Source organism: Mustela erminea, chromosome 15 (assembly GCF_009829155.1).
Source record: "Mustela erminea isolate mMusErm1 chromosome 15, mMusErm1.Pri, whole genome shotgun sequence".
NCBI lineage: Eukaryota > Metazoa > Chordata > Mammalia > Carnivora > Mustelidae > Mustela > Mustela erminea.
The window spans coordinates 78,675,594-78,701,314 of record NC_045628.1 but is presented as its reverse complement, the minus strand read 5'-3'; the positions used below and the strand labels follow the sequence as shown (position 1 = coordinate 78,701,314).

The following is a 25,721-nucleotide window of genomic DNA, read 5'->3' as shown; positions in this document are numbered from 1 at the left end:
CCTGGGGTCCGGGCGTGTAGAGATGGACTTGAGTTTAGGAGTGCACCATCTGTCCCCACTTTGCTTGTCCCAAGGCGCCTTTTGAAACAACCACTTAGAGTTAAGGTCGGGAAAAGCTAATGCCCTCCACCCTGACCACCTCTGACGTAATAGGGGTGTTTGCTACCCTGCTCTCTGTCTCCTGTTCACTTGTGACCTGGGAGAGAGGGCTGCCCTTCCCCCAGCTCACTGCACCCCAATCCCACTTCTGGGATTTAAAAGTGGTAGATCTTGTGACTACTTCCTTAAGTGAACCGAAACCGCATCTTCGATCGAAATGACCCTGAGGGTTTTCTCTTTCCCAAAGCGGGCGCTGAGGTGCTGAAGGAGCTGCCTGCCAACCTCGGGTAAGCGGCTTCTGCCTCCTCACTCAGCAGATCAGGAGCTGCACATTCTGAGTTCAACACACCAGCTCTGGCTTCCAACACACCCTCACATTCTAATATTAGAGCTCTTTCTACTTTAACGCCCCTCAGTTTCCTACTTCTGCCCTTGAAACCTCGGGCAGGTCGTTTTGGGAAAACTGAGTCCGTGTAGGGATGCTTTTTAAACAAAACACAATGAAAAAACACCTTTGCAGACCAGGACAGAGGACAGAGGAGATGGACAGGCCCAATGTGGAATTGGAGGAGGACACTAGGGACCATTTCTGGAAGATGTGTACTCCTCCAGGTTCTGCATTTGGTCTGCATGCTTACTGCCCACCAGCTCTTCATTGCTAATCTTGTTTCCTTTAAGCAAAATCCCTAAATTTAATAAGACAGGGAGTAAGATCCTTCCCAAGATCCTGCTGACAACATAGTCTATAAAAAACAACTTCCCTTCCTTTCGGTCCTCACTGCTCACCTCCACCCCCCGCACACCCATACACACACGCACACACACACACACACACACACACACACTTCACTATTCATCTGTGCACACTGTCCATGAGTGTCACTGTCCATGAGTGTCAAAGCAAGTCAGGATAAGAGAGTTGAGAGCACTGACCCCATGGGTTGTAACCAACCACGAGACTACAAGCTCCCTGAGAGCACCCCTGCTCTGCTCTCCGCTCCAGCTCCAGCCCCTAGAGCAGTGCCTGGCACACTGAAGGCACTCCACATAGATTTGTTACAATCAACAACTCCAGTTTCCACTCTGCCTCCCTTACTGGACTGAAAGGCTCGATCTTGAGCCAACCGTAAACTCTGTACAGGCAGGGAACTCACATCTTTGCATTTCTACCACCTGGTAAAATGTCTGGGACACTAACACAAGATATATATTTGGAGAAAGGTAGCATTTGCAAAAGTACCACTGAACATCCAGATTAAGGAAGGAGTCAAAGATATCTCATAAGCAACAAATAATAATCCCAGAATTATTTTCCTAAATAGTACACAGCTGAGCAAGTAATCTTGAAACAGATGGTGGTCTTTGATCCTTTCCCTATGAGTTTATAAAAAAATGAGAATAATCTTAGGAGAGTGCACCAAGGTCTGAGTTCACCTCTGCCCCAGGCCCTACCAAGATATGTCAAGCAGCTAATGGGCCAAGCACAAAGCTTCTCAAACCCAGAGCTTCTGCTGTGTCACAGAAACAGGTGGTAAACAATTTAATTGCCCTGAAGGAACAGCCTAGCAATGAAATTCTAATACTATCACTCAAATGTGTTGAACTGAGAGTACATTACCAGACCTGAAATATGATGACTATTTTCTTTTAATAAAAATTACTATGTTTTACCTTTTCTTTTTTCCACTAAACTTTTTATTTTGAGATCATTTTAGATCCACATGCAGTTGTAAGAAAACTAAAGAGATTCTGTGTCCCCTTTACCCAGCTTCCCCCCATGGAAACACCTTACATAACTATAGCACAATATCACAACCTGGATACTGAAATTGGGTAAGTCGGGATACAGAACATTTCTATCACCACAAGGATCCCCCGTGTCGCTCTTTTATTCTTCCCATCCCCAAACCTTCCTTCACTCCTGGCAACCACTAATCTGCTCTCCATTTCTATAGTTCTGCTATCATGAATGTTGCATAAATAGGATAAAATGACGTGTAGATTTTGGGATTAGACTTGGACTTTCTTTCTACTCAGCACAACTCCCTGGAGACCCACCCAAGTTGTCGTGTGGGCCAGTATTTGGTTCGTATTTATTTCTGATTAGTATTCCACGGTGTGGATGTAGCACAGCTTGCTTATCCTTCCAACATCCTGCTGAGGACTCATTTCTTATCAGAACACCCCCTCTCTTTTTCTGAGGGCCCGGAAGAAACAGGCAGGGAATCTTACTTGAAGTTAAAGTTTCAATTGTTTCCACAGGGCAGCCCCTGTGGAAAAAAAGTACAGACGGCCCTCAAAAAATTAAAAATAGAAATACTATATGACCCAGTAATAACACTACTGGGTATTTACCCAAAGAAAACAAAAACACGAATTCAAAAAGGTATAAGCGCCCCTGGGGTCACTGCAGCATTATTCACAGTGGTCAAGACATGGATACAACCTAATTGTCCATTGATAATTGTGCACTGATCACTGAAATGGATAAAGATGTGGTCTATATACACAGTGGAATATACAGCCATAAAACGAATGGAACCTTGCTATGTGCTATGACATCAATCGACCTAGAGGGGATTATGCTCAGTGAAAGCAGTCAAAGACAAATACCATATTATTTTACTTATATGTGGAATCTACAAAACAAAAAAGCAGAAACAGATCCATAAATCCAGAGAACAAACTGGTGGTTGCCAGAGGAGAGGGGAGTGAGAGATGGACAAAGCAGGTAAGGCAGAGGCTTCCAGTTATGGAATGAGGAAGTCACAGAGACGAAAGGTACAGCATAGGGAATAGAGTGCATAGCACTGAATGTTGACAGCTGGTAGCCACACTTGCGGTGAGCATAGCATGACAGATACATATGGCCAAACACTATGTTGCACACCTGAAACTAACGTAACACCGTGTGTCAACATTAATTAATTAATTAAGAAAAAAAGAAAGAGTGACTGTCAAACATTCTTCCTGAGCGGTTGTGCCATTTTACATTCCCAGCAGCCACACAGGAGTGGTCGTTTTCTGCATCCTTGCAAGCATTTGCTGACGTCACTAGTTTTTATTAGGGCCAGTCTGACGCGTTTGCTGCAATTCACTTTTAATGTAGATGAAGATCCAGACAGGAGAGGGAAAGACCTGACAGCCACCCAGGTATCTTTAAGTATTTTGCTGGTTCCTTATGATTATCTTAATGTGCGTGATAAACCCGGCTCTGCCCTAAATGAAGCACTGGGTAGGAAAAGCAGAGCGCTTCCACAGAGTAATAAAGAGCAGCTACCAACTCCAAGAGCAAATATTAGCCTGCGCATGAAATTCTGGAAGCATTCCCTTTAATGTTCTAAGAATAGCACTTCTGGTCAAACTTTTCATTGGGAGTAATAGCAAATATCATCAAATAAGAAAAATATTATGAGGCATAACAATTAAAAGGAAGAAACGAAATTATTATTTGCAGATAATGTGGATGTTTACAAAAAATATTTAAAAGAATCCTAAACTTTGAAAAGTTATGACAGTGCACTAGGTTGTTGACACACAACATAAAAATTCATAGCTTCCCTAGACATCAGCAGCAACCCAACTAAAAATGTAAGTTTCTAAGAACCCCATTTATTCTAGTAACAGAAGTATCTAGGAATAAGCCTTTTAAAATCTATGGAGAAAATTATACCACTTTAATAAAAGACCTAAAAGAAGACACATAAAAATGATGAGAAATATCCACATTCCTGGTTAAAAAGACATTTTTTAAAATTTCTACTCTTTCCAGACTAATCTATAAATTTAATGCAAATGTAACCAAAAATTCTAAAAGGATGTTGTTTTGTCTCATTTTAAAACAGGTTCTTTTAAAAATATGCATGGAGAAGTAAAGGACCAAAAGGAGTGAAGATATTTTGCAGAATGTTTGACTATGGTACCCAAAGCTTTGAGTGCGGGTTGTGTTGATGGAAACGTCTCACTCATGCGGGCACTGGAAAGAAGTGGTTTCAGAGCTCAGGACACTCCTAGGACATCTCTCCAGCACTGACCAACCCTCCCCTTGCCACTCCCCCAGCCCCAGCACTTCTAAACTCAGCCTATCAGGCCCTCTACCCTCATTCACAGGAGCATCCCCCTTCTTCCTCACACCATATGCAAATTCTTCACAGAAACTCCACCTCTTAGAACCTTCTTGTCTTCTGGAACTTGCAGCCTTTCATCAGCAAATGCCTTATCTCTCCCACCTCTGGACTTCTTGCCTTCACTGCTCCACTTTGATGACCCTGTTCCTCACTGTTGATCTCAGATCACTGTCCCTCCTTTCTCCCTAAAAACCCCTTACTTTGACACTCACACCATCAACTGTATGACTGTAATAGTTGCCTTGAAATAAAACCACCTCTCTGGAACTCACATCTTCCCCTCCGGCTGCCACTCAACTTGCTCTCTCCCCCTTTCTACAAAATTCACCCAAAAGAGTTTTCTGGACTTGCTGTTTCCAATATCCTCTCATCCATCGCTCTCTTTCTCTCTCTCTCAAGCTGTTCTATAGACATTCTTGCCCGCGCTTACACAGAAACAGACTGCAAGGTCACCCGTGCCCTCCATGATGGACTCTTCTCAGGTCTCGCCTTTCCTGAGCTCCCAGCAGCACTGGGCACAGCTGAGCATCCCCTGCCTTCAGGACGGTGGGCTCACTGAGCTTCAGAGAACCGCTCTGGTCTTTTCTTCGGACCTCGTTGGCCATCCTCTGAGCCCCATGGCTGTTGCCTTAACCTCCCTGACCTTGAAATGTCCATGTACCCAGGCCTCTGTCCAAGGACCTTTCTCTTCTGGGCCACATCTCTACAGACTGGTTACATACATCACTGGCAGGTCCCACTGCAAAATGACAATGCAGGACCCTCATTCGAAAATCATTAAGGCCTCTAAGACAGCAACAGCACAGCATTAGAGCAAACGCAAGACTTGACCAAGAGTGGGGCTCTGTCACACAGCTACAGAGGAACGGGTCCTGCTGAGGATACCTGAATTGATGTCTCTGCTCTAGACCACTCTCCAGAACTTAGGGCTGGTAAATGTAAACATCTCCAATCCATGCTCTTCCAGGCACTTCAAAATCAAATTCCTAACCCCCGCCCCTCCCACACACAAATAAGAGCCCCGTTCTTCCTGCAGTTTTCCCCATCTCCGCGAGTGGCACGTTTTTCAACTTTCTTTTTCCTCCTAGCGACTCTCTGATTCTTTTACTGAAACCTACATCCAAATCACAACCAAATCTGTTGGCTCACCTTCAGACATATGGAGGACATGCCTACTCTCCCCGCCTCCACCCTAGCAATGCCTCAGGTACCATCTGGCACCTCGATTACCGCTGTCCCCTCCCAGCTGGTCTCCCGGCTTCTGCCCACAGGCCCCACAGTCTAGCCTTAGCCCTCAGCCCGCGATCCTTTCACACTGGGACTGTCCTTACGTGGATCTGAAGGTGCCCTGACGTTACTCAGAAACACTGGTCCAAAGTACTGATAGCGCTTTCCATGTCACGTGATTCAACTACAGAAACAGGAAAGTTGTTTATTTTCATATGCCTACTTTCTCAAAACAAAAACCTCACAAAGATGACAAGTGCCCCATCCCCAAATTGCAAACCCTGTCCCTTCCTCCCACCGAGGATCGACCTACAAACTTGCTGGCAGTCCTGAAATGGTAAGAAAGAGGATAGTTCCTGAAGTTCCCTTTCCATTTTTCATTAGCTAAGGGTCTAGGTAACCCGACGCGGATCAGAACCACCAAACATCCCGCCTGACACGATCTGGGTTTCCACGTATATTCTCCACGAAACAAAATGCAAGTGTCTAGACGTGAGGGGCCGCGGTGTTGTGCCTGAAGCACCGGGGGGGGGGGGTGACTTTAGAGGTCTGGCGTCCCCGCGTGCGGGCGCTTGAATGCGGGGGGTGGGGGAGGGGGAGTTGTGCAGGTGGTCGGGAGCGAGTGCGACGTCGCCGTGTGCGCGCGAGGACCGCGGACCCAGGTAGCGACAAACGTTCTTGTGACCCTTTGGCTCCCTAGGGCTCTGCTACAAACACCACTCCAGGACAACGCACACGGCAGCCTGCCTCCGCGCCCACCGAGCGGGGCACCGGCTATCCCCGCGTGGGGGCGGCCGGGCATGCGCATCGCGGCCTGCACGCACGCGCACACGCACCGCGGCCCCGCGGGCGCGCCGGGGTCTCGGACGCCCCGGCCCCCTCCTGCGGCGCAGGTGTTGGGCCGCCCCGCCCCCCAGGGCTACCGACAGTCCCCGCGGAGGGAGGCGGGCGGAGGGCGGGGCGGTGGCTCCCCTCGGCGGGGCGGTGGCTCCCCTCCGCGCGCCGGCGCCCCCGCCCCGCCGACCCTCCCCGCCGCGCTCCCCTCCCCTCTCACCAACGGACGAGCGGATCCTCGACCTTCGGGGCAGGGACATCTTAAGAGCTCTGTCCAGGCCGGAGGCGTTCGGCATCGCGCCCGAGTCGGGGGCTACGCGGGCCCTGGGCGAGCGGCGGTGGCGGCGGCTGCGCTCGGGGCTGCGCGCAGGGGTGGCGGCCCGAGGGCCATGGGTGGGCGCGCTCCTGGGCCGGACTGCGGGGCCGCCGGGAGCGCCGGCGCCTATGCCGCGGCCGCCGCCGGAGGAGGCTGCGTCGTCCGTGCCGCAGCCGCCGGCCAATGCGGCAGCGCCCGCGAACGCCACCGCTGCGGGCCCCGCTGGCCCGGCGGCGGCGGCGGCAGCGGCGGGGGAGGGGTCCGGCCCTTCCGCGGGGAGCCGGGCGGGAGGAGGAGCGGGCCGGAAGAGTCTGGACCGTTAAGCGGGACAGGGGGCTTTTAGGTGGCGGAGACGGCGGTGGGCGGGGGGCATGGATCGGTGTCCTAGGGGGCTCTAATAGGAGGCGGTCACATCTTGAGGTACTCTTCTCTGCCTGTGCCAATCTGCTACCTGTTTTACCTGTCGCTTGTCACGCGGCGCAAGTGTCCCGTGCGAACCGTTCAGAAACTCCCCTTTTCTCGGTTTCTGTTCTATTTTGTTGAGATCTGTACAGGTTCTTCAAGGAACAAGTATTTCTAAGGTGTAGGGCCCGGAACGAAGAGAAATCCTGGGTCTCCAGACTCCTAACCCCCAGCCCTCCTAGAATTCCTATTAGCGGCATGTTAGAATTGTAAGAAGCCCCTGGGAATATTTAGCTCGCGACACACACACACACACACACACCCCTTCTTCCGTAGGAAACAAAAATCAGTGAGAGGTGAGGTGATTTGTCCAAGGTCACTTGATCCATTTTTTTATTGTTTTTACTCATCAGTGTTTAAACCGGGCTTGGTCCTTCTGGGCACAGTTCCACAAAAAGAAAGGGGGAAAAAAGCTGAATCTGTTTAATATTTGATAAAATTCTGACCTCAGAATGAAGAGAAAAATGATTCAAGAAGAGTCTGACCTTACACTTATTGATGTGATCATTATGCTAAATTTAATATAAATATCAGGGGCTGAGGAGAACAGAGTTCAGCAGAAAGAATTGGTGCCCCAGGAGAAATTACCATGCAGCCTCTCAGCTCCTACTGGCTAGCCTCTGCTCCAGAATTTCTTAGGAAAAATGCAGTAGGGATGGACAGTAGACTGGCAATTTTAACTTCAAGTAGGATTCCCTGTTTGTTTTTTCTGGGCCCTCAAAAAAGGGGAGGGAGGGGGCGCCTGGGTGGCTCAGTGGGTTAAGCCTCTGCCTTCGGCTCGGGTCATGATCCCAGGGTCCTGGGATCAAGCCCTGCATCGGGCTCTCCGCTCAGCAGGGAGCCTGCCTCCCCCCTCTCTCTGCCTTCCTCTCTGCCTACTTGTGATCTCTCTGTCACATAAATTTAAAAAAAAAAAAAAAATCTTTAAAAAAAAAAAAAAGGGGAGGGAGGATTCTGATAAGAAATTGAGTCCTCAGCAGGATGTTGAGGAAGAAGAAAATTTTCCAAATTGTTGAGCGGAGCTTCAGGGTGGGAGATGTTTTCTCAGTGGGTCTTCACAGCTGCTGAGGGTGAATTCAGCAGCTAAAGCCACTTCATCCTAGCAGTGAATTTATCAAAAACTTTGTCACTAATGATTCAATTTTTAAATCAATGACAACCCCTTGAAGGCTCAGCAGAGCTGAAAAGGACTTGAGTGAAAACAACTTTTTTAACTCCAAATTTTAAGATAAAAAATGTTTCCACCATAACCAGATGGAGAAAGGGTAGATAGACATTATTTTTAATTTTTAAGAAGTTGAGTATGGTAAATATAGAGCATTGCCTTGCCTGCCCTAAACTGACCCTGTGCCTTATTTGATTTTGTGCATCCTTGTCATGAAATGGGGGGGGCACTTATGTTTCTGTATTTATCTTCTGATAACCAAAACTGTCCTAGCAACTTGGTACAGTGTTGAGATTCAGGTGACCCACTTTGAAGATGTGCAGGGAGCAATAGATGGGTGACCCATTTGAACTTGTGTTCTCTCATTGAGGGCCATGGCTAATTTCCTTGATCTGACTGGCTGTTATCTCTCTTGGGAAGTTAAGGATGGCCTTTGAGCACAGAATCCAGACCTAAATACTATCTTTGAGGTCTTCTAAAGATATACATGCACAAAGAATAAAAACTAGCTGATGAGCATTATTTACTGTTCGTCTTAGAATCCAAATGCCAGTATGGATCCTTCAATAACCTGTACTTGACCTCGCAAATGCTTTCACCCTTGCCAGAAGCAACATAGGCTAGAACCAGAGGAGACCCAAGAAGCCTGTAGAAAGAAAAGCCAATGTAAAATGAGAGCAACAGGAATAGTCAGGTGCCCCAAACCTCTGGCCCTTGATTACTCATTAGCACTCATGTCTAGCATGTGATGCTGGCTGCAGTCAGAATCTTAGCGGGGGCTATCATCTGTATACTTCCTCTTGTCTTCTCTAGAGGCTGGGCTTCCTTACAGCACGGTGGCTGGCTTCTAAGAGTCCCAGGAGTCAGAGCCAGGCAGAGGCTATGCACCTTTTCTAACCTAGCTTCTGGAATCGTGCAGTATCACTCCGATCACAATCTGCTAGGGCAGTCACAAAGACCCAGTCAGTTCCAGAGTACAGGAAATAGATTCCAGCTCTTGCTAGACTCTGCCAGAATGTAAGGATTGGAAACACTGTTGCAGCCATTTTTGAAAATATATCAAAACTGGCAATAAATTTTAATTTTAATAAAACATAATTGTACCCAAATCATAAAATATTTATGGAAAAATTAATGAAAGACATGCAAGATGTTCACATTAAAAATAAGGGACCCAAAGAACAAAATGGAAGGACGTGCATTACCTGATGTCAAATCTTACTGTAGTATGAATGCTCTTCAAGACAGTGTATTGTAAACACATGAATACACAGATCAATTAAACAGTGAAGAAATAGGTCCATGTATATAAAATAATTTTGACAAAGGCTATTTAACCATATATATGCATGGTTACATACACATCAAGACAACTCAATAGGGAAAATACAATCTTTTCAATAAATATCACTATAACAGGGGTGCCTGGGTGCTCAGCCTCCAGTCATGATCCCAGGGTCCTGGGATAGAGCTCCCTGGACCACATTGGGCTCCCTGCTGAGCAGGGAGTCTGCTTCTCCCTCTCCCTCTGCCCCTGCCCTTGCTAGCGCTCTCTCTCTGTCTCTCTCTCTCTCAAATGAATAAAATCTTTTTAAAAAAAAATTCATCAACAACTTGATGTTCATATGGAAAAAAAATTAAATAAGCCTTGACCCCTTAACCAAACATAATTAACTCAAAATGGATCATAGACTTAAAGGATAAAAAAAGTAACCATATAAGGCATCTAGAAGAAAATATTTCTTACACAAGACATAGAAAACACTAACCATAAAAGAAAAAATGTACAAATTGGACATCATCAAAAAGAAAACTTCTGTTCATCAAAAAACACCACCAAGAGAAGAAATAGATAAGCCACAGACCAGGAGAAAATATTCCAATGTATACATTTCACAAAGAACCTGTTTCTAGAATATATAAGTAACTCCTACAACCCAATACTAAAAGGACAAGTCTAATTTGTTAATGATTAGAAAAATGCACATTAAAACACAATGACATTCCAGTACCCACCAGGATCTGAAATCAAGATTAACAACTCCAAATACTATAGAAAATGGTGAACAACCTGAACTCATACTTGCTGGTGGGAGTGTGAAATGTTAGAACCACTTTGAAAAACTTGTAATTTCCTGTATAGTTAAATGTACACCTTCCCTATGACCCAGAAATTCTACTTCTAGGTATTCACCCAAGAGAAATGTACACATATTTACAAACAGACTTTAAAAAATAATATTAATAGCGGCTTTATTCATAATAGCCTCAAACTGGAACCAACCCAAATATTCATTGACAGGTAAATGGGTCAACAAATTGTATGTATTCATATAATGGACTATGACTCAGGAATAAAAAGGAATATATTACCCATGTATGCAGCAACATAGATGAATCTTAAATACTGTGCTGAGTAAAAGCAAGACATAAAAGAGTATAAGCCCATTAAAGTAACCAGATTAGGTCCAACTTGAAGTTCCTAGAGCAAAGCCCCACGAAAGCAAACCAAAACGTAAGTTTGTATGCTCTGTGTGTGGCTCCCCCAGAAAAGAAAGGCCTAGGCCAGCCAATCAACGCTCATCTGTCCTGCACAAATTACCTAACATGGTTCCAAAATGTCCCTTTGCTTCATATAAGGAAAGCAAACCTGCTTTAACCAGTCAGCAAATGCCCAATACAACTTCCTTGTTCCTGCTCACTTTGCTCCATAAAAATGTCTTCCCAGGTGTTCAACATCACTAATGATCAGGGAAATGCAAATCAAAACCACAGTGAGATAACATCTCCCACCTCTTAGAATGGCTATTATCAAAAAGACAAGGAACAACAGGTGTTGGTGAGGATGTGGAGAAAAGGGAACCCTCGTACCCTATTGCTGGGCATGTGTGGGAGGCTATGGTTAAGACTTGAGACGAGGACCAAACCAGGCCCTGACTTGTGCCTCCTTTAAAGGCTAAATAGCAGAACAAAAGGCTAAGGTTAATAAAGTCAAGTAGCACTGAGAAAGGGTCTGTGCTATGTGCTGTGCACTCGCCTACATGACTTCCCACACGTTTGCTAGTCAGATAGAGACGATTTGGCCGGGGTCAGAAATTCTTGGCTGGTCCTTGCTGTCCTTGCACGGGCTATAGACGACACCACTGTAAGACCGTGCTGTGCTTACACAAACTGTCTTGAGTGGCCTTGAAATCAGTACATCTGGCACTAGAAGGTCTGCTATTGGTGCTTGGGAAATAGATAATGGGAAAGCTTGAAGGATTTTCTGTGCATGTTACAAACTCTTTAGTAATCAGCTAAAAATAGATACTTTCTTATGATTGTTTCTGTTAGCTGTATAATGCCTCACAGCCTTGAATAAAATTGGCACTATTGGACATCCTCCTTGGTACTCCTCCTGCCCCCATCTCTTTGTCTCTTAATTTCTTTTCACCATCCTCTTACCCTCACGTTCCTGGTCGGTTTGTCATGTCGGCCGCGACAGGCATGTAAATTGGTTCAGCTACTATAGAAAATAGTATGGAGGTTCCTCAAAAAATTAAAAATATACAGGGGCACATGGTTAAGTGTCCAACTCTACATTTCAGTTCAGGTCATGGTCACAAGGTTGTGAGATGAGCCCCGCGCGGTGGCCCGTGCTCAGTGGGGAGTTCACTTGTCCCTTTCCTGTGCTCCTCCCCCACTCGTGCTCACATGCACTCTCTCTCTGTGTCAAATAAATAATTTTTTTTTAAATAGAAATATCATATGATCCAGCAATTCCACTTCTGGGTATTCATCTGGAAAAAACAAAAATGCTTACTCAAAAAGATCTGTACCAAGTTTATAGCAGCATTATTTACAATAGACAAGATAATTCCAACCATTATAACCATTATAATGGTTATAACATTACATTTGGTTATACATTATTATATTATATACAATATAATAATGTATATTATTATACATTATATATTATTATATATGTAATTATAACATTACATTACAATTATAACATTACTTTACATTATACATACATATATACATACAGTAGCCATTACAAGTCCAACCATTATATATGTAATGGAGTATTACCAAGCCATAAAATGGAAGGAAATCGACATGGATGGACCTTGATGGCATTATGCTAAGTGAAATAAGTCAGACCAAGAAAGACTGTATGAGCTCAGTCATACAGGCATACATCAGAGATATTGCAGATTTGGTTCCAGACTGCCTCAACAAAGCAAATATCACAATAAAGTGAGTCAAATGAAATTTTAGGTTCCCCAACACATATAAAAGTTACATTTACACTATACTGTAGTCTGTTAAGTGTGCAACAGCATTATGTCTACAAAAATATGCTACTTTAATTAGAAAACTTTATTGCTAAAAAATGCAAACCATCATCTGAGATTTAAGCAAATAGTAATCGTTGATCACAGATCACTGTAACAAATGTAAATGAAAAAAATTTAAAAATTTAAAAAACTTAACAAAAAAGTTCTGAAATATTGCAAGAATTAGCAAATGTGACCCAGAGACTGAAGAGAGCAAAAGTTGCTGGGAAAATGGGGTCAGTGGACTTGTTCCACATGTAAGAAATATGATTATCTGTGAAGGACACAGTAAAGGACAACAGAACAAGGTATACATGTATATCGGGGCATGGAGTGGGGAGCAGAAAGGGTGAAGGTGGTCAAAGGCACAAACTTCTAGTTATAAAATAAGTAAGACATTGGGATGTCATGTGCAACCTGGTGACTACAGTTAACAATACTGTATTGTATATTTGTAAGTTGCTAAAAGAGTAGCTCTTAAAAGATCTTATCAAAGAAAAACATTTGTTAACTGTGTGGTAACAGATGGTAATTAGATTTCTCATGATCATTTCACAATGTATACAAATATTGATTCATCATGTTGTACACCTGAAACTAATATAATGTTATCTACCAATCATACCTCAATGAAAAACAATCTCTTGCCTTTACAGCTCTTTAAAGCTGCTTTCCAACTTGCTAGACTGAACGGTCCTTGACTCATGAATTGCTGGACAAAAGCCTACTTGATCTATTAAATGGATCTACAGATCATCTGTGGGAAACTTTCTTTTAACAATTCCATTTAAATTAAGTTTAAGAAAAGGCAAAAAAAAATTCTAGGGATCAGGTTGTGGAGATTCACTGAAAAGGGACTCGAGGGAAATTCCTGGGGTGATAGAAGTTTCTCCCCCCCCCACACACAAATCAGTAGATATTGGGTGTGTGCATTTTTCAAAACTCATCAAACCTGAACAGTTAAGATCTACATGTTTCACTATAAACTATACCTCAAATTTTACAATACCTATTAAGGAAGTGAGTTCTTTTTATTATGTTCGCTTAGCCCATATAGTACATCATTAGTTTTTAAAGGAAGTGAGTTTTTAAATGCTTGCACTAAGATACTCAAAATGGTGTCTTTTATAAAGGCAAAAACTTGGAGAACAGGCCCAATAACAAAAGAATGAGGAGGTAAGTTAAAATTCCTAAAAAAGAAAACCAAAAAACAAAAAAACTAATTCTCCTTAAAAATAAAATTTTCAGGGGTGCCTGAGTGGCTCAGTGGGTTGGAGCCTCTGCCTTTGGCTCAGGTCATGATCTCAGGGTCCTGGGATCGAGCCCCGCATCAGGCTCTCTGCTCAGCAGGGAGCCTGCTTCCCTTCCTCTCTCTCTGCCTGCCTCTCCACCTATTTGTGATCGCTCCCTGTCAAATAAATAAATAAAATCTTAAAAAATAAATAAATAAATAAATAAAATTTTCAAAAAAATTTAATAGCTTGAGAAATTATAATGTTAAGTGAACAAAGGGAAATGAAAAGTACAAAACTGTATGTATGTAGTGATCTTTTTTTTTTTTTAAGATTATTTATTTATTTATTTATTTGACAGAGACACAGCGAGAGAGGGAACACAAGCAGGGGGAGTGGGAGAGGGAGAAGCAGTCTTCCCATCAACCAGGGAGACTGACGAGGAGCTTGAACCCAGGACCTGGGATCATGACCTGAGCCAAAGGCAGATGCTTAATGACTGAGCCACCTAGGTGCTCCATGATCTATTTTTAATATGTAATATTATATTAAAATATTAAATATTATATTAAAATTATATATTAAATATATAATGCTATGTATTATATTAAAATTGTATATATATATGTATGTGTGTATATATATGTATATATATATGTGTGTGTGTGTGTGTGTGTGTATATATATATATATATATATCCCTATCTAGAGAGAGAGGTGTTAAAATGTTAACTGTAATTGTCTCTGGATGATGATTTTTATTTCCATCTTCTGCTCTTGCAAATGTTTTGCAATCATTCTCCTTAAATGAAGTATAGAAATATAGTGAGTTTATCAGCCTACAGTTGTTGCTTTGCTACAATTCCAGTTGGCCGAACATGTGCAAAGTATGGATGTCATACTAAGCAAGTATTGGTTGCCAAGCTGAACTGAGGGACCAGAAGGGATGTCAGTATAACATTCTTCGGGAAATGCAACACAGCTGCAGAGTATTGGAGAATTCAACAGCCAACACAGAGACTTGATGACAAATGAACAAGTCTAAAAGCAGATGAACTAGTTTTATAATAATGATAAAAATAGCTAGCATTGGGGCCACAGCCACCAAACTGTGGAAGGAGCCAAGAAGCCCTTCAACAGACAAATGGATAAAGAAGATGCGGTCCATATATACAATGGAATATTATGCCTCCATCAGAAAGGATGAATACCCAACTTTTGTATCAGCATGGATGGGACTGGAGGAAGTTATGCTGAGTGAAATAAGTCAAGCAGAGAGAGTCAATTATCATATGGTTTCACTTACTTGTGGGTCATAAGGAATAACCATGAGAGACTGTGGAATCTGAAAAACAAACTGAGGGTTTTGGAGAGGGAGAGGGTTGGGGGGTTGGGAGGTTGGGTGAGCCTGGTGGTGGGTATTAAGGAGGGCACTATTGCATGGAGCACTGGGTATGGTGCATAAACAATGAATCTTGGAACACTGAAAAAATAAGATTGAATTAAAAAGAAATAGCTAGCATTAGGACACCTGGCTGGCTCAGTCTGTTAAGCCTGTGCCTTCAGTTCAGGTCATGATCTTGTCCTTGGATCAAGCTCTGCATCATGTTCCTTGCTCAGTGGGGAACCTGCTTCTCCCTCTCCCTCTGCCTGTTGCCCCCTTCCCTGTTTGTGCTCTCTCTGTCTCTCCCTCTCTCTCTCTGTCAAATAAATAAATAAAATCTTTTTTTTTTTAATCTAACATTTTTCAGTGCTTACTCTGCACTAGGCAATAAGCTAAATTCTTGACTTGCATTTTTTCACATAATTTTCAAAACAATACAAAGAGATAAGTACATGATTCTTCCCGACTTCGTGGATGAGAAAACTCGGGGTTAGAAAAGTGCAATAATTCCCCCAAGATCACACAGGTCAGTAATAAGTGAAGCCAGAAGGTGAGCTGTCTAATGGCCTCATTCATAATTATGCTACCCTCCAAAAAGGTCTTTCAACAGAGGAGTATAAGTTAAAAAAAAAAAAGAAAGAAAGAAAGAAAACAAAGTTTTTCTAGACAGTCATAATAACACAAACTCAAAGCATATTTTTCTATAAACAGAATGAAAGGCTTTAATCGAGTTATCTATTTTTTTCCCACCAAAGGTAATTATAGCTTTGAACAGATGCCCTCTCATATACAATATGAGTAAAAACTCATGTTTTACTTAATTCTGGAGTTCAACAGATGTTCATCTGTCATCTGCTTTGTTATCCTGTATGACCTGCTGTCTCTCCACAGCAAGTGATTCGGAAGGAGAGGGCTAATAGTATCACAACCCACCCCTGCTACCACTGGCCAGAGGAATCATTGCTGACCAATCAGACTAAGTCTACCTGGGAACCATGCTTTATCTCTAGGTGAAAAGGTGATTCCAAGTAGGAAAAACCAGAAGTCTATCCCCTTTAGCAGCTCCTTTAAAAGGTAAACATAAATTTACCCAATAATCCTCACAGTTTCACCCCTAGGAATCCACCAAGAAAACTGAAAACAGCCATTCACACAAAAACTTATATACAAATGATTATAGTAGCATTTTATTCATTATGGTCTCATATCAGAAATAACTGACATGTCCATTGACCACTGAAAAGATAAATGTGATGAGTCCATACCTGGAATATCATTCAGCAATGAAAAGGAAATAAACATATTTTTTAAAGATTTTATTTATTTATTTGAGAGAGAGCATGTCCAAGTGGGGGGAGGGGTTGTATAGGGAGAGGGAGAAGCAGACTCACCGTTGAGCCCCATGAGGGGCTCCATGGAGGGCTGGATCCCAGAACCCTGAGATCAGGACATGGAAGGCACTTAACCCACTGAGCCACACAGGTGCCAGAAAAGGAAATAAGTATTAATACGTGCTACCATATGGATGAGACTCACTGACATCATCAGAGTCCCAAAACACCCTCTTGGCAAACTGGCTCCAGAACATTGGAGAATTACTTGCCTGGGTGTAACTTGAAGACAATGCTTTGAGCAGTTACTATTTAATATTTGATTTGCTACCTGCCTTATCACCTCTATGGGCTGCAGATACTTTGGAAACATTAATGCTCACATCATGTTAAACACTTTTCCCTCACTATTTGCTACTTTGTTGCTCTGCATTTCACAGGAGCTGCAAAGACAGATGAATGCTTTCTGAATTATTTAATAACCAGGATGCATTAGGTTGCATTTTGGCAGAGTAACAAAAGCACACTCAGGTCACTCCGTGCTGCCGAACTATCAAGGAGAGGAGCCTGCTCTCTGCAGGTGTGCTCCAGGTAGGAGGCAGGTGGAAAAGCTGGGATGGAGAGACCGACCCCTTGGCAGTCTGGAAGGTCGGGAGTGGCAGGTGGCCTCCTCTGGAGGTGTCGGAGATCTCCCCACTGCGCTGCAGCCCAGCTGCGCCCCACTCCTGTGATGATCGAGGAGAACTGTTTACACCGCAGATGGGGTATTCGCCAGTGTGCATCCTAGGACAACAGCAAGATAGACCAGTACCTTTATGACTGACCTTGGAAAAACAAATCTATAAAATATGCCAAGCAAATCCCCACCCCCACCCCGCCGCCCAGGTTATGGAGAATGAGGTGCATGTTTTATGAGCAGAATGTAGAATCCACCCCTAGTGCTCACTTCAGCAGCACATATACTAGAATCCACCCCTAAACGTTGTGACCACCGGGGCGCCAATGCCCCTCATGCACAGGGGATGGTTGCCTCCCCAGGCAGTTTGGCCAGAAACAGTGTTCACGGAGGCGACCTGGCCTAGAGTCCCACGCATGTCCTGAGCCAGGAGAGGAAATGAGCACAGACAGGGTGTATGTGGGGTGGGGGTGGAGGAAAGAGAAACATGACAGGAGTTAGGGCAAAGGGAGCAGGTCCTTTCCCTTCCTCCCACCCTCCCTTCCTCTCAGCTCTAGATGTTGCCTCCAGCCCAGAGCCCCTGTCTCTCCCGGGATCCTCCACCACAGGTGGGACTCTCTACTCCCACATGGGAACACTCTGGTCACATCCTCACCCTTCTCCTTGCGCACAGACACATGCACATGGATAGGGGTACGCCCTCATCCCCAGGGGTCATCTCTTCCGCTTGCCAGGCCCCTGTCTGCGCCTACTGCCTGCATTGTCCTGAGGCTCTCTTTTCCCTTCCTGGGACCCTTCCTTCTTGTCTGCTCCTAACCACCACTGCCTCCAGTCCCAGACAGATCTTACCCCCTCCTTACCCAGGGCACCCCAGCCCTGCTGGCAACTGTTACAGAGGCGGACCCTGGTAAATCACCAAGGAGCTGTGTGAAGGGCATCAGGTGGAGGATGCAGTTCTAGAAGGTGGACTGGCGTGTATACGGGCAGGCTGAGATGGAATGAACCCAGTGGAAGGGTCTGGTGGTGGGTCCACTGGTGGGTCCTGGCTGACTGAGTGCCCAGAGCAGATGTGCAGAGATCCTCTGCTTAGCTTGGCTCCACAACGTTCCCCACCTGAGGCCAGAGAGGGTCTTGCAGACCTCCTCCTTATAGTGCATCACAGCTTAGAGACCAGTGGAAAGCACGCAGCCAGTCAATGGACAAGGCGTTGGAAAACAGAACCAAACACCCAGAAAGGGAAGGAAATAGAGATTTGAACTTCAGAAAAGATTTCCTTGAAAGGTATCAGCTGTGCCTTGGAAAATACAGCCTGTGGTTTACTCAGCCAATCCAATTATATTGGAAAATCTAATAGATGTTAAATAGTTGATTTTTTTTAAGTTTGCATAGCTTTGCTTATTAGAAAGAGTAAACATCTTCTCGTGTATTTATTGGTAGTATTTTCTTTTTGTGAAATGGCCATTGATGCTCATTGTTTATTTATCTATCATGGCACATTTATTCCTACTGTAATTATTTTCCCATTTTATTACTTACTTCAACTGGCTTAGCATGTCTTATGGGAGGGGGAGAGCAGAGTGAGGCAGGGGATGTTTTCCCCCAATCCAGATCTGCATTTATAAGAGTACAAGCCATAAACACTGACTCGGGCTAACTTACACAGAAATGGAATTCATAAAAGGACAGGAGCCCTCATAGAACCACAGGCAAATGGGAATACCAGAGCTTTGGGAAGGGCACACACCTGGTGATCTGAGGTGCAAGTGCTAGACGGCCTCCTCAGGGAACTGCTGCCACTTTCAGACCCTGTGGACTGTGGCTCCAGATTCACAATTCTCAGACAGAGTCTGAGTGGCCCAGACACGGTCAGCAGCCCAGACTGGGCGGACAAGCAGTAAAGGGAGTGTGGGTAGAAGGGGCCCACACAGGACAGCCGCAGAACCTCTAGCATCCAAGGAGGGAAGGGATTGTGAGAAGCAAGGCCGAGCAACCCCAAGAAACAATGTTCAGGTAATCAACTTCCTTATAATTTTTGCCCTTCGGCTTTCTGGATTTCAGGACATTTTTAAAAAGCATTCTTCACCTCCAGATTAAACTTAAAAATAAAAAATCCATTCATTTTTTTTCTTTCTTTTTTTAAGATTTCATTTATTTACTAGGACGAGAGAACAAGGGGGGTGAGGGGCAGAGGCACAACACAGATACAAACCCCAACACAGACGCTGACACACATACAGACACATCTGCCTACTTGACACACAGAACACCACCAGGTGTTTAGAGCAATAAGACAGAAAGGATAGAGAATTAGAAATTAATGATTACTAATAGAGGTTCCAGAAAAAGAATTCTGAGAAAATTAATAGAATGAAAAATAGTTTCTTATATATTTTTAAAGAAATATTTTTAGAGCTGTGTTCCTCTCTTTTCTAATTTAGAAGACCAATAAAGGACTTCCAAGAAAGATGGCAGAGTAGGAGGACCTACTCTGCTCACCTCATCCCATGAATACAACTAGATAATACCCACAATAGTGTAAATAACCCAGACAATAACCAAAGACTGACAAAACAGACTATCTACAGCCAAATGTAGAGAAGAGGCCACATGAAAGAGAGTAGGAAGGGAGGAGATGTGGTCCGGAGTGAAACGGACCCAGGTGACTGTCCCTGGGATGGAGGAATGCCAGGCGCCCTGAAAGAGGAAAGAAACAGACCCTCACATTGGGCACCACAGACACATAGAACCTGCACAAGGAAGACAGATCCCCATAACATTTGGCTCTGAAAACCAGAGCAACATAATTTCATAAGTTCTTCCTGTCAATAGGGCTTAATACCTGGAATTTTGAAGATCAGCCTGTTTGGCTCTAGGGGAGCTGGGAGGGTGAGGGAAGACTGAGTCCCTAGCCTTAAAGAGACAACAAACAACCACATGGAGATTCAGCATAGAAGTGGCATTTTGAAAAATGCTTGGAGTACCTGGGAGGGACATTTGTTCACTAAGCTCAGAGTGTATGCTGGAGAGGCAGGGATCACTGGAAGACTTCTTCAAGAACAAAAGAGCTGGCAGGTGCCATGTCCCTCTGCCACCCCTCAACCTAGACCCAGGGACACATGCAGGAACCACTGCAGTGCCAACACCACCTAATTTTGCTAACAGCATATCCCTCCCCCATGTTCTGCCAACGTGCCCCCTCCACCCAGGCCTTGGGTCCAGGTCCTCTTCCACAACAGACATACACAAACATTGCTAACATGGCACCCTTCCTCCACATTCTGCAAACCTGTCCCTTCTGCAAGGCTCTTGACAGGAGTCCACCCAAAGCAGTGCCATAAGCCTGCCAGTGTGCAGGCAGTCCAACAGGGATCAACACAACCCCAACGTGACTCTTACCCTAGGGAGAGAGAAAGATAACCACAAACACCAGTCTGACTGCAGCCCCAGAAGTGGGCTGGGAGCAGACATCTGGTCTGACTACAGGCCCTGCCCATAATCAAAGGCATCTTAGAGGACAACACAGGGAAAGTGCCCTGTGGCTCAGGTCTACCCCATCTCTAGCAAATGCCTGGTCTGACTCAACTCCAGCCCCAGACAGTCCCAGACTGACTAACTTAACAACACAGGGACCAAACTCTGTCCACAGGCAAACTCTGCCACAGGCAAAGAAAGCCACTACAGATGACTGGACTGAAGGCAAATGCAACTCAGCCACAATGGTAGGGTGAATGCAACAAACATAAGAGACACCCCTGAAACACCAGGGCACTACACAGCCTCTTCTTCATAAGTCCACTACTTTCAAGAGCAAGAGAAGTAGCTGACTTTCCTAACACAGAATGAGACACAGAGAGTTAGACAAAATGAGGAGATAGAAGAATATGTCCAAAATGAAAAAGCAGGACAAAATCACAGCAAGAAAGCTAAATAACAGAGTTAAGTCATATGTCTGATAAAGAATTAAACTAATGCCCATAAAGATACTCATGGGACTTGAGAAAAGAGTGTAAGATCTCAGTGAGGTCCTTAAAGAAGAAGATAGAAAACATAAAAAAAAAAACTGATCAGAGATGAAGAACTCAATAAATGAAATTGAAATACACTAGATGGAATGAATAGTAGATTAGAGGAAGCAGAAGAATGGATCAGCAGTCTGGAGAACAGAGTAATGGAAATTCATCATGCTGAACAAGAGATTTAAAAAAATAATAATAAATGAAAATAGACCCAGGGAACTCAGCAACACTATCGAGTGTAGATACATTTGCTTTATAGAAACCCTAGAAGGAGAAGAAAAAGAAAGGGGGAGGGGACAGAAAATTTATTTGAAGAAATAATAGCTGAAAATATCCTGAACTGGGAGAAGGAAACAGAAATCCAGATCCAGGAGTCACAGAGAGCTCCCAATAAAATCAACCCAAGGAGCTCCACACCTAGACACATAGCAATTAAAATGGCAAAAAGTGGGTATAGTATGTGTTGGAGGGATGTGGAGAAAGGGGAACCCTCTTACACTGTTGGTGGGAATGCAGATTGGTGCAGCCTCTTTGGAGAACAGTGTGGAGATTCCTCAAGAAATTAAAAATAGAGCTTCCCTATGACCCTGCAATTGCACTACTGGGTATTTACCCCAAAGATACAGATGTAGTGAAAAGAAGGGCCATCTGTACTTCAATGTTTATAGCAGCAATGGCCACGGTCGCCAAACTATGGAAAGAACCAAGATGCCCTTCAACAGACGAATGGATAAGGAAGATGTGGTCCATATATACTATGGAGTATTATGACTCCATCAGAAAGGATGAATACCCAACTTTTGTAGCAACATGGACGGGACTGGAAGAGATTATGCTGAGTGAAATAAGTCAAGCAGAGAGAGTCAAATATCATATGGTTTCACTTATTTGTGGAGCATAACAAATAGCATGGAGGACAAGGGGAGATGGAGAAGAGAAGGGAGTTGGGGGAAATTGGAAGGGGAGGTGAACCATGAGAGACTATGGACGGTGAAAAACAATCTGAGGGTTTTGAAGGGGCGGGGGGTGGGAGGTTGTGGGAACCAGGTGGTGGGTATTGGAGAAGGCACAGATTGCATGGAGCACTGGGTGTGGTGCAAAAACAATGAATACTGTTATGATGAAAATAAATTTAAAAATTTTAAAAAATGTTTGCATGTGGAAAAAAAAAGTGGTTATAGAGAGAGAATTTTAAAAGCAGCAAGAGAAAAGAAAACAGCTATATACAAGGGAAACCTCATGAGCCTATCAGTGGACTTTACAGCAGAAACACTGCAAGACAGAAGGAAGGGCCATGATATATTCAGCCAAGAACACTCTATCCATCAAAGCTACCATTTAGAATAGAAGGGAAAAATAAAGAGTTTCCCAAACAAACAAAAGTTAAAGGAATTCATGACCACTAAACCAGTCCTATAAGAAATGTTAATGGGATTTTTGTGTGGAAAGGAAAGACCATAGGAGGAGTAAGAAAATTAGGAAGCACAAAAGCAGTAATATTAGGTAAATCTATAAGAATCAGTCAAGGGACTCACAAAATAAAGCTATAAAGTATGACACCAGATACTTAAAATATGGTGGAGAGAGGAGTAAAGAATGAGTTCAAACTTAAGCAACCATCAACTTAATATAGACTGCTAAATACATAACATATTATACATAAGCTTAATAGCAACTACATATCAAAAAAACTGGTAACAGATATGCAAAAAATAGTGAGGAATCCAAGTATATCACTGAAGAAAGCCAGCAAACCATGAGAAGAGAGCAAGAAAAGAAACAGAGAACAACAAAAACAACCATAAACAAGTAACAAAATGGCAAGAAGTACATATCTATCAGTAATTACATTGAATATAAACACACCAATACTCCAATCAAAAAACACCAGGTGATGGAATTGTTAAAAAAAAAATGTATATGCGCCTTACAAGAGACTCATTTCAAACCTTAAGACACCTACACATTGAAAGTGAGGGGTAGAGAAACATCTACCATGTAAATGGAAGTAAAAGGAAAGCCAGAGTAGCAATACTTGTATCAGACAAAATAGACCTTAAAGCAAAGACTGTAATAAGAGACAAAGGATACTATATAATTATATAAGGAACAATCCAACAAGAAGATATAACAATTGTAAATATTTATGCACCCAACATGGGAACACTCAAATATGTAAAAGAGTTAATAACAAATATAAAAGAAGTAATTGATATTAAAACAATAAAAGTAGGGGACTTTAACAGCCCACTTACATCAATGGATAGATTATCTAAACAGAAAATCAACAAGGAAATAATGGTTTGAATGACACATTGGACCCAATGGATCTAGCAGATATATTCAGAGCACTCTATCCTAAAACAACAGAATACACATTCAAGTGCACACAAAATATTCTCCAGAATAGATCACATATTAGGCCACAAAACAAATCTCAACAAACATGGTATGATTGAAGTCATACCATGCATCTTTTCTGACTACAATGCCATGAAACTCAAAATCAACCACAAGAAAAAATCTGGAAAGAACACAAATATGTGGAGGTCAAATAACATGCTACTAAACAATGAATGTCAACTAAGAAATCAAAGAGAAAATTAAAAAATACATGGAGACAAGTGAAAATGAAAACATGACAGTCCAAAATATTTGGGGATGCAACAAAAGCTATCCTAAGATGGAAGTTAATAGCAATACACTCCTACATCAAGAAGTGGGAAAAAATAAACTCAAATAAATAACCTAACTTTGCACCTAAAGGAGCTAGAAAAAGAAAAACTAAGAAAACCCAAATCCAGTAGAAGGAAGAAAATAATAAAGATTACAGCAGAAGTAGAAACTAAAAAAAAAAGAAGAAGAAGAAGAAGAAGAACAGATCAATGAAGCCAGGAGCTGAATCTTTGAAAAGATCAACAAAATGGCTAAAATTTCGCCAGAGTCATCAAGAGAGAGAGACAGAGAGAGAACTCAAATAAATAAAATAAAAAATGAAAGAAGAGAAATAACAACTAACACCACAGAAATGCAAAAGATAATAAGAGAATATTATGAAAAGTTATACACCAACAAATTGGATAAACTAGAAGAAATAAATGAATTCCTAGAAACATGTAACTTCCCAAAACTGAATCAGGAAGAAATAGAAAATTTGAACAGACTGATACTAGCAATGAAATTGAATCAGTAATCAAAAAAACTCTCAACAAAGAAAACTCCAGGACCAGATATTTTCAAAGATGAATCCTACCAAACATTTAAAGCATTAATATCTATTCTTCTCAAACTATTCCAAAAAACAGAAGAAGAAGATAAACCTCCAAACTCATTCTATGAAGCCATCATTACCCAGATACCAAAACCACATAAAAACACTACAAAGAAAAAGTGGACTGTAGGACAATCTGATGATATCGCTGATGAACATAGATGCAAAAATCATGAACAAAATATAAGCAAATCAAATCCAACAATACATTAAAAAGATTGTTCAACGTGATCAAGTGGGAATTATTACTGGGTTGCAAGTGTAGTTCAATATTTGCAAATCAATCAATGTGTTATGCTATATAAACAAGAGAAAGGATTAAAAACATGATCATTTCAGTAGATGCAGAAAAAGCATCTAACAAAGCTCGACATCCATACATGATAAAAACTCTCAGCAAAGTAAACTTAGAGAGAACATACCTCAATATAAAAGCCATATATGAAAAAACCACAGCTAACATCATACTCAATGTTGAAACACTGAGAGCTTTTCCTCTAATGTCAGGAATAGGACTAGAATGTCCAGTCTTACCACCTTTATTTAATATAGTACTAGAAGTCCTAGTCACATAAATCAGACAAGAGAAAGAAATAAAAGTCATCCAAATTGGTAAGTAAGAAGTAAAACTTTCACTATTTGCAGAAGACATGATACTATATATAGAAGACTACACCAAAAACTACTAGAACTGACAAATTCCATAAGGTCACAGTTACAAAATCAATATGTAGAAATCTGTTGCATTTCTATACACTAATAATGAAGTAACAGAAAGGGAAACTAAGAAAAAATATCATTTATAATAGCACCAAAAAGAATAAAATACCTAGGAATAAACCAAGGAGGTAAAAATACTGACTCCCCCCAAAACTATAAGACATTAATGAGAAAAATTGAAGATGACACAAACAGAAAGATATTACAAGTTCATGGATTGAAAGAACAAATATCGTTAAAATGTCTATGCTATGGAGCACTGTGTGTGGTACAAAAACAATGAATACTGTTATGCTGAAAATAAATTAAAAAAACAATTAAAGAAAAGTCTATGCTACTCAAAGCAGTCTACTCATTTAATGCATTCCCTTCAAGATACCAAGACATTTTTCAGAGAACTAGAACAAATAATCCTAAAATTTGTATGGAACCACCAAAAAAATAAATAAATAAATAAAACAAAAAAACAACAAAAAAAACCAGCCAAAGCAATCTTAAGAAGAAAACTAGAAGTATCCTCAGATTTCAAAATATAC

General features: G+C 42.5%; 1 protein-coding gene across 2 annotated transcripts in view; it reads right to left on the bottom strand.

Moving 5' to 3' along the window:
- Nucleotides 1-7,224, bottom strand: part of LOC116574179 (phospholipid-transporting ATPase IB) — a 595,210-nt gene extending 587,986 nt beyond the window's left edge. The window contains exon 1 of one of the 2 annotated variants that reach the window (XM_032314763.1): nucleotides 7,064-7,224. Coding sequence is in view for 1 of the 2 variants with exons in the window: in XM_032314761.1 (XP_032170652.1) it covers nucleotides 6,508-6,583 (76 nt within the window). In the remaining variant the exon portion in view is untranslated. Of the gene's footprint in view, nucleotides 1-6,507; nucleotides 6,814-7,063 lie in introns of those variants that run through there. The other variant, XM_032314761.1, reaches the window with a different exon arrangement.
- Between the last annotated feature and the right edge of the window lie 18,497 nt (nucleotides 7,225-25,721).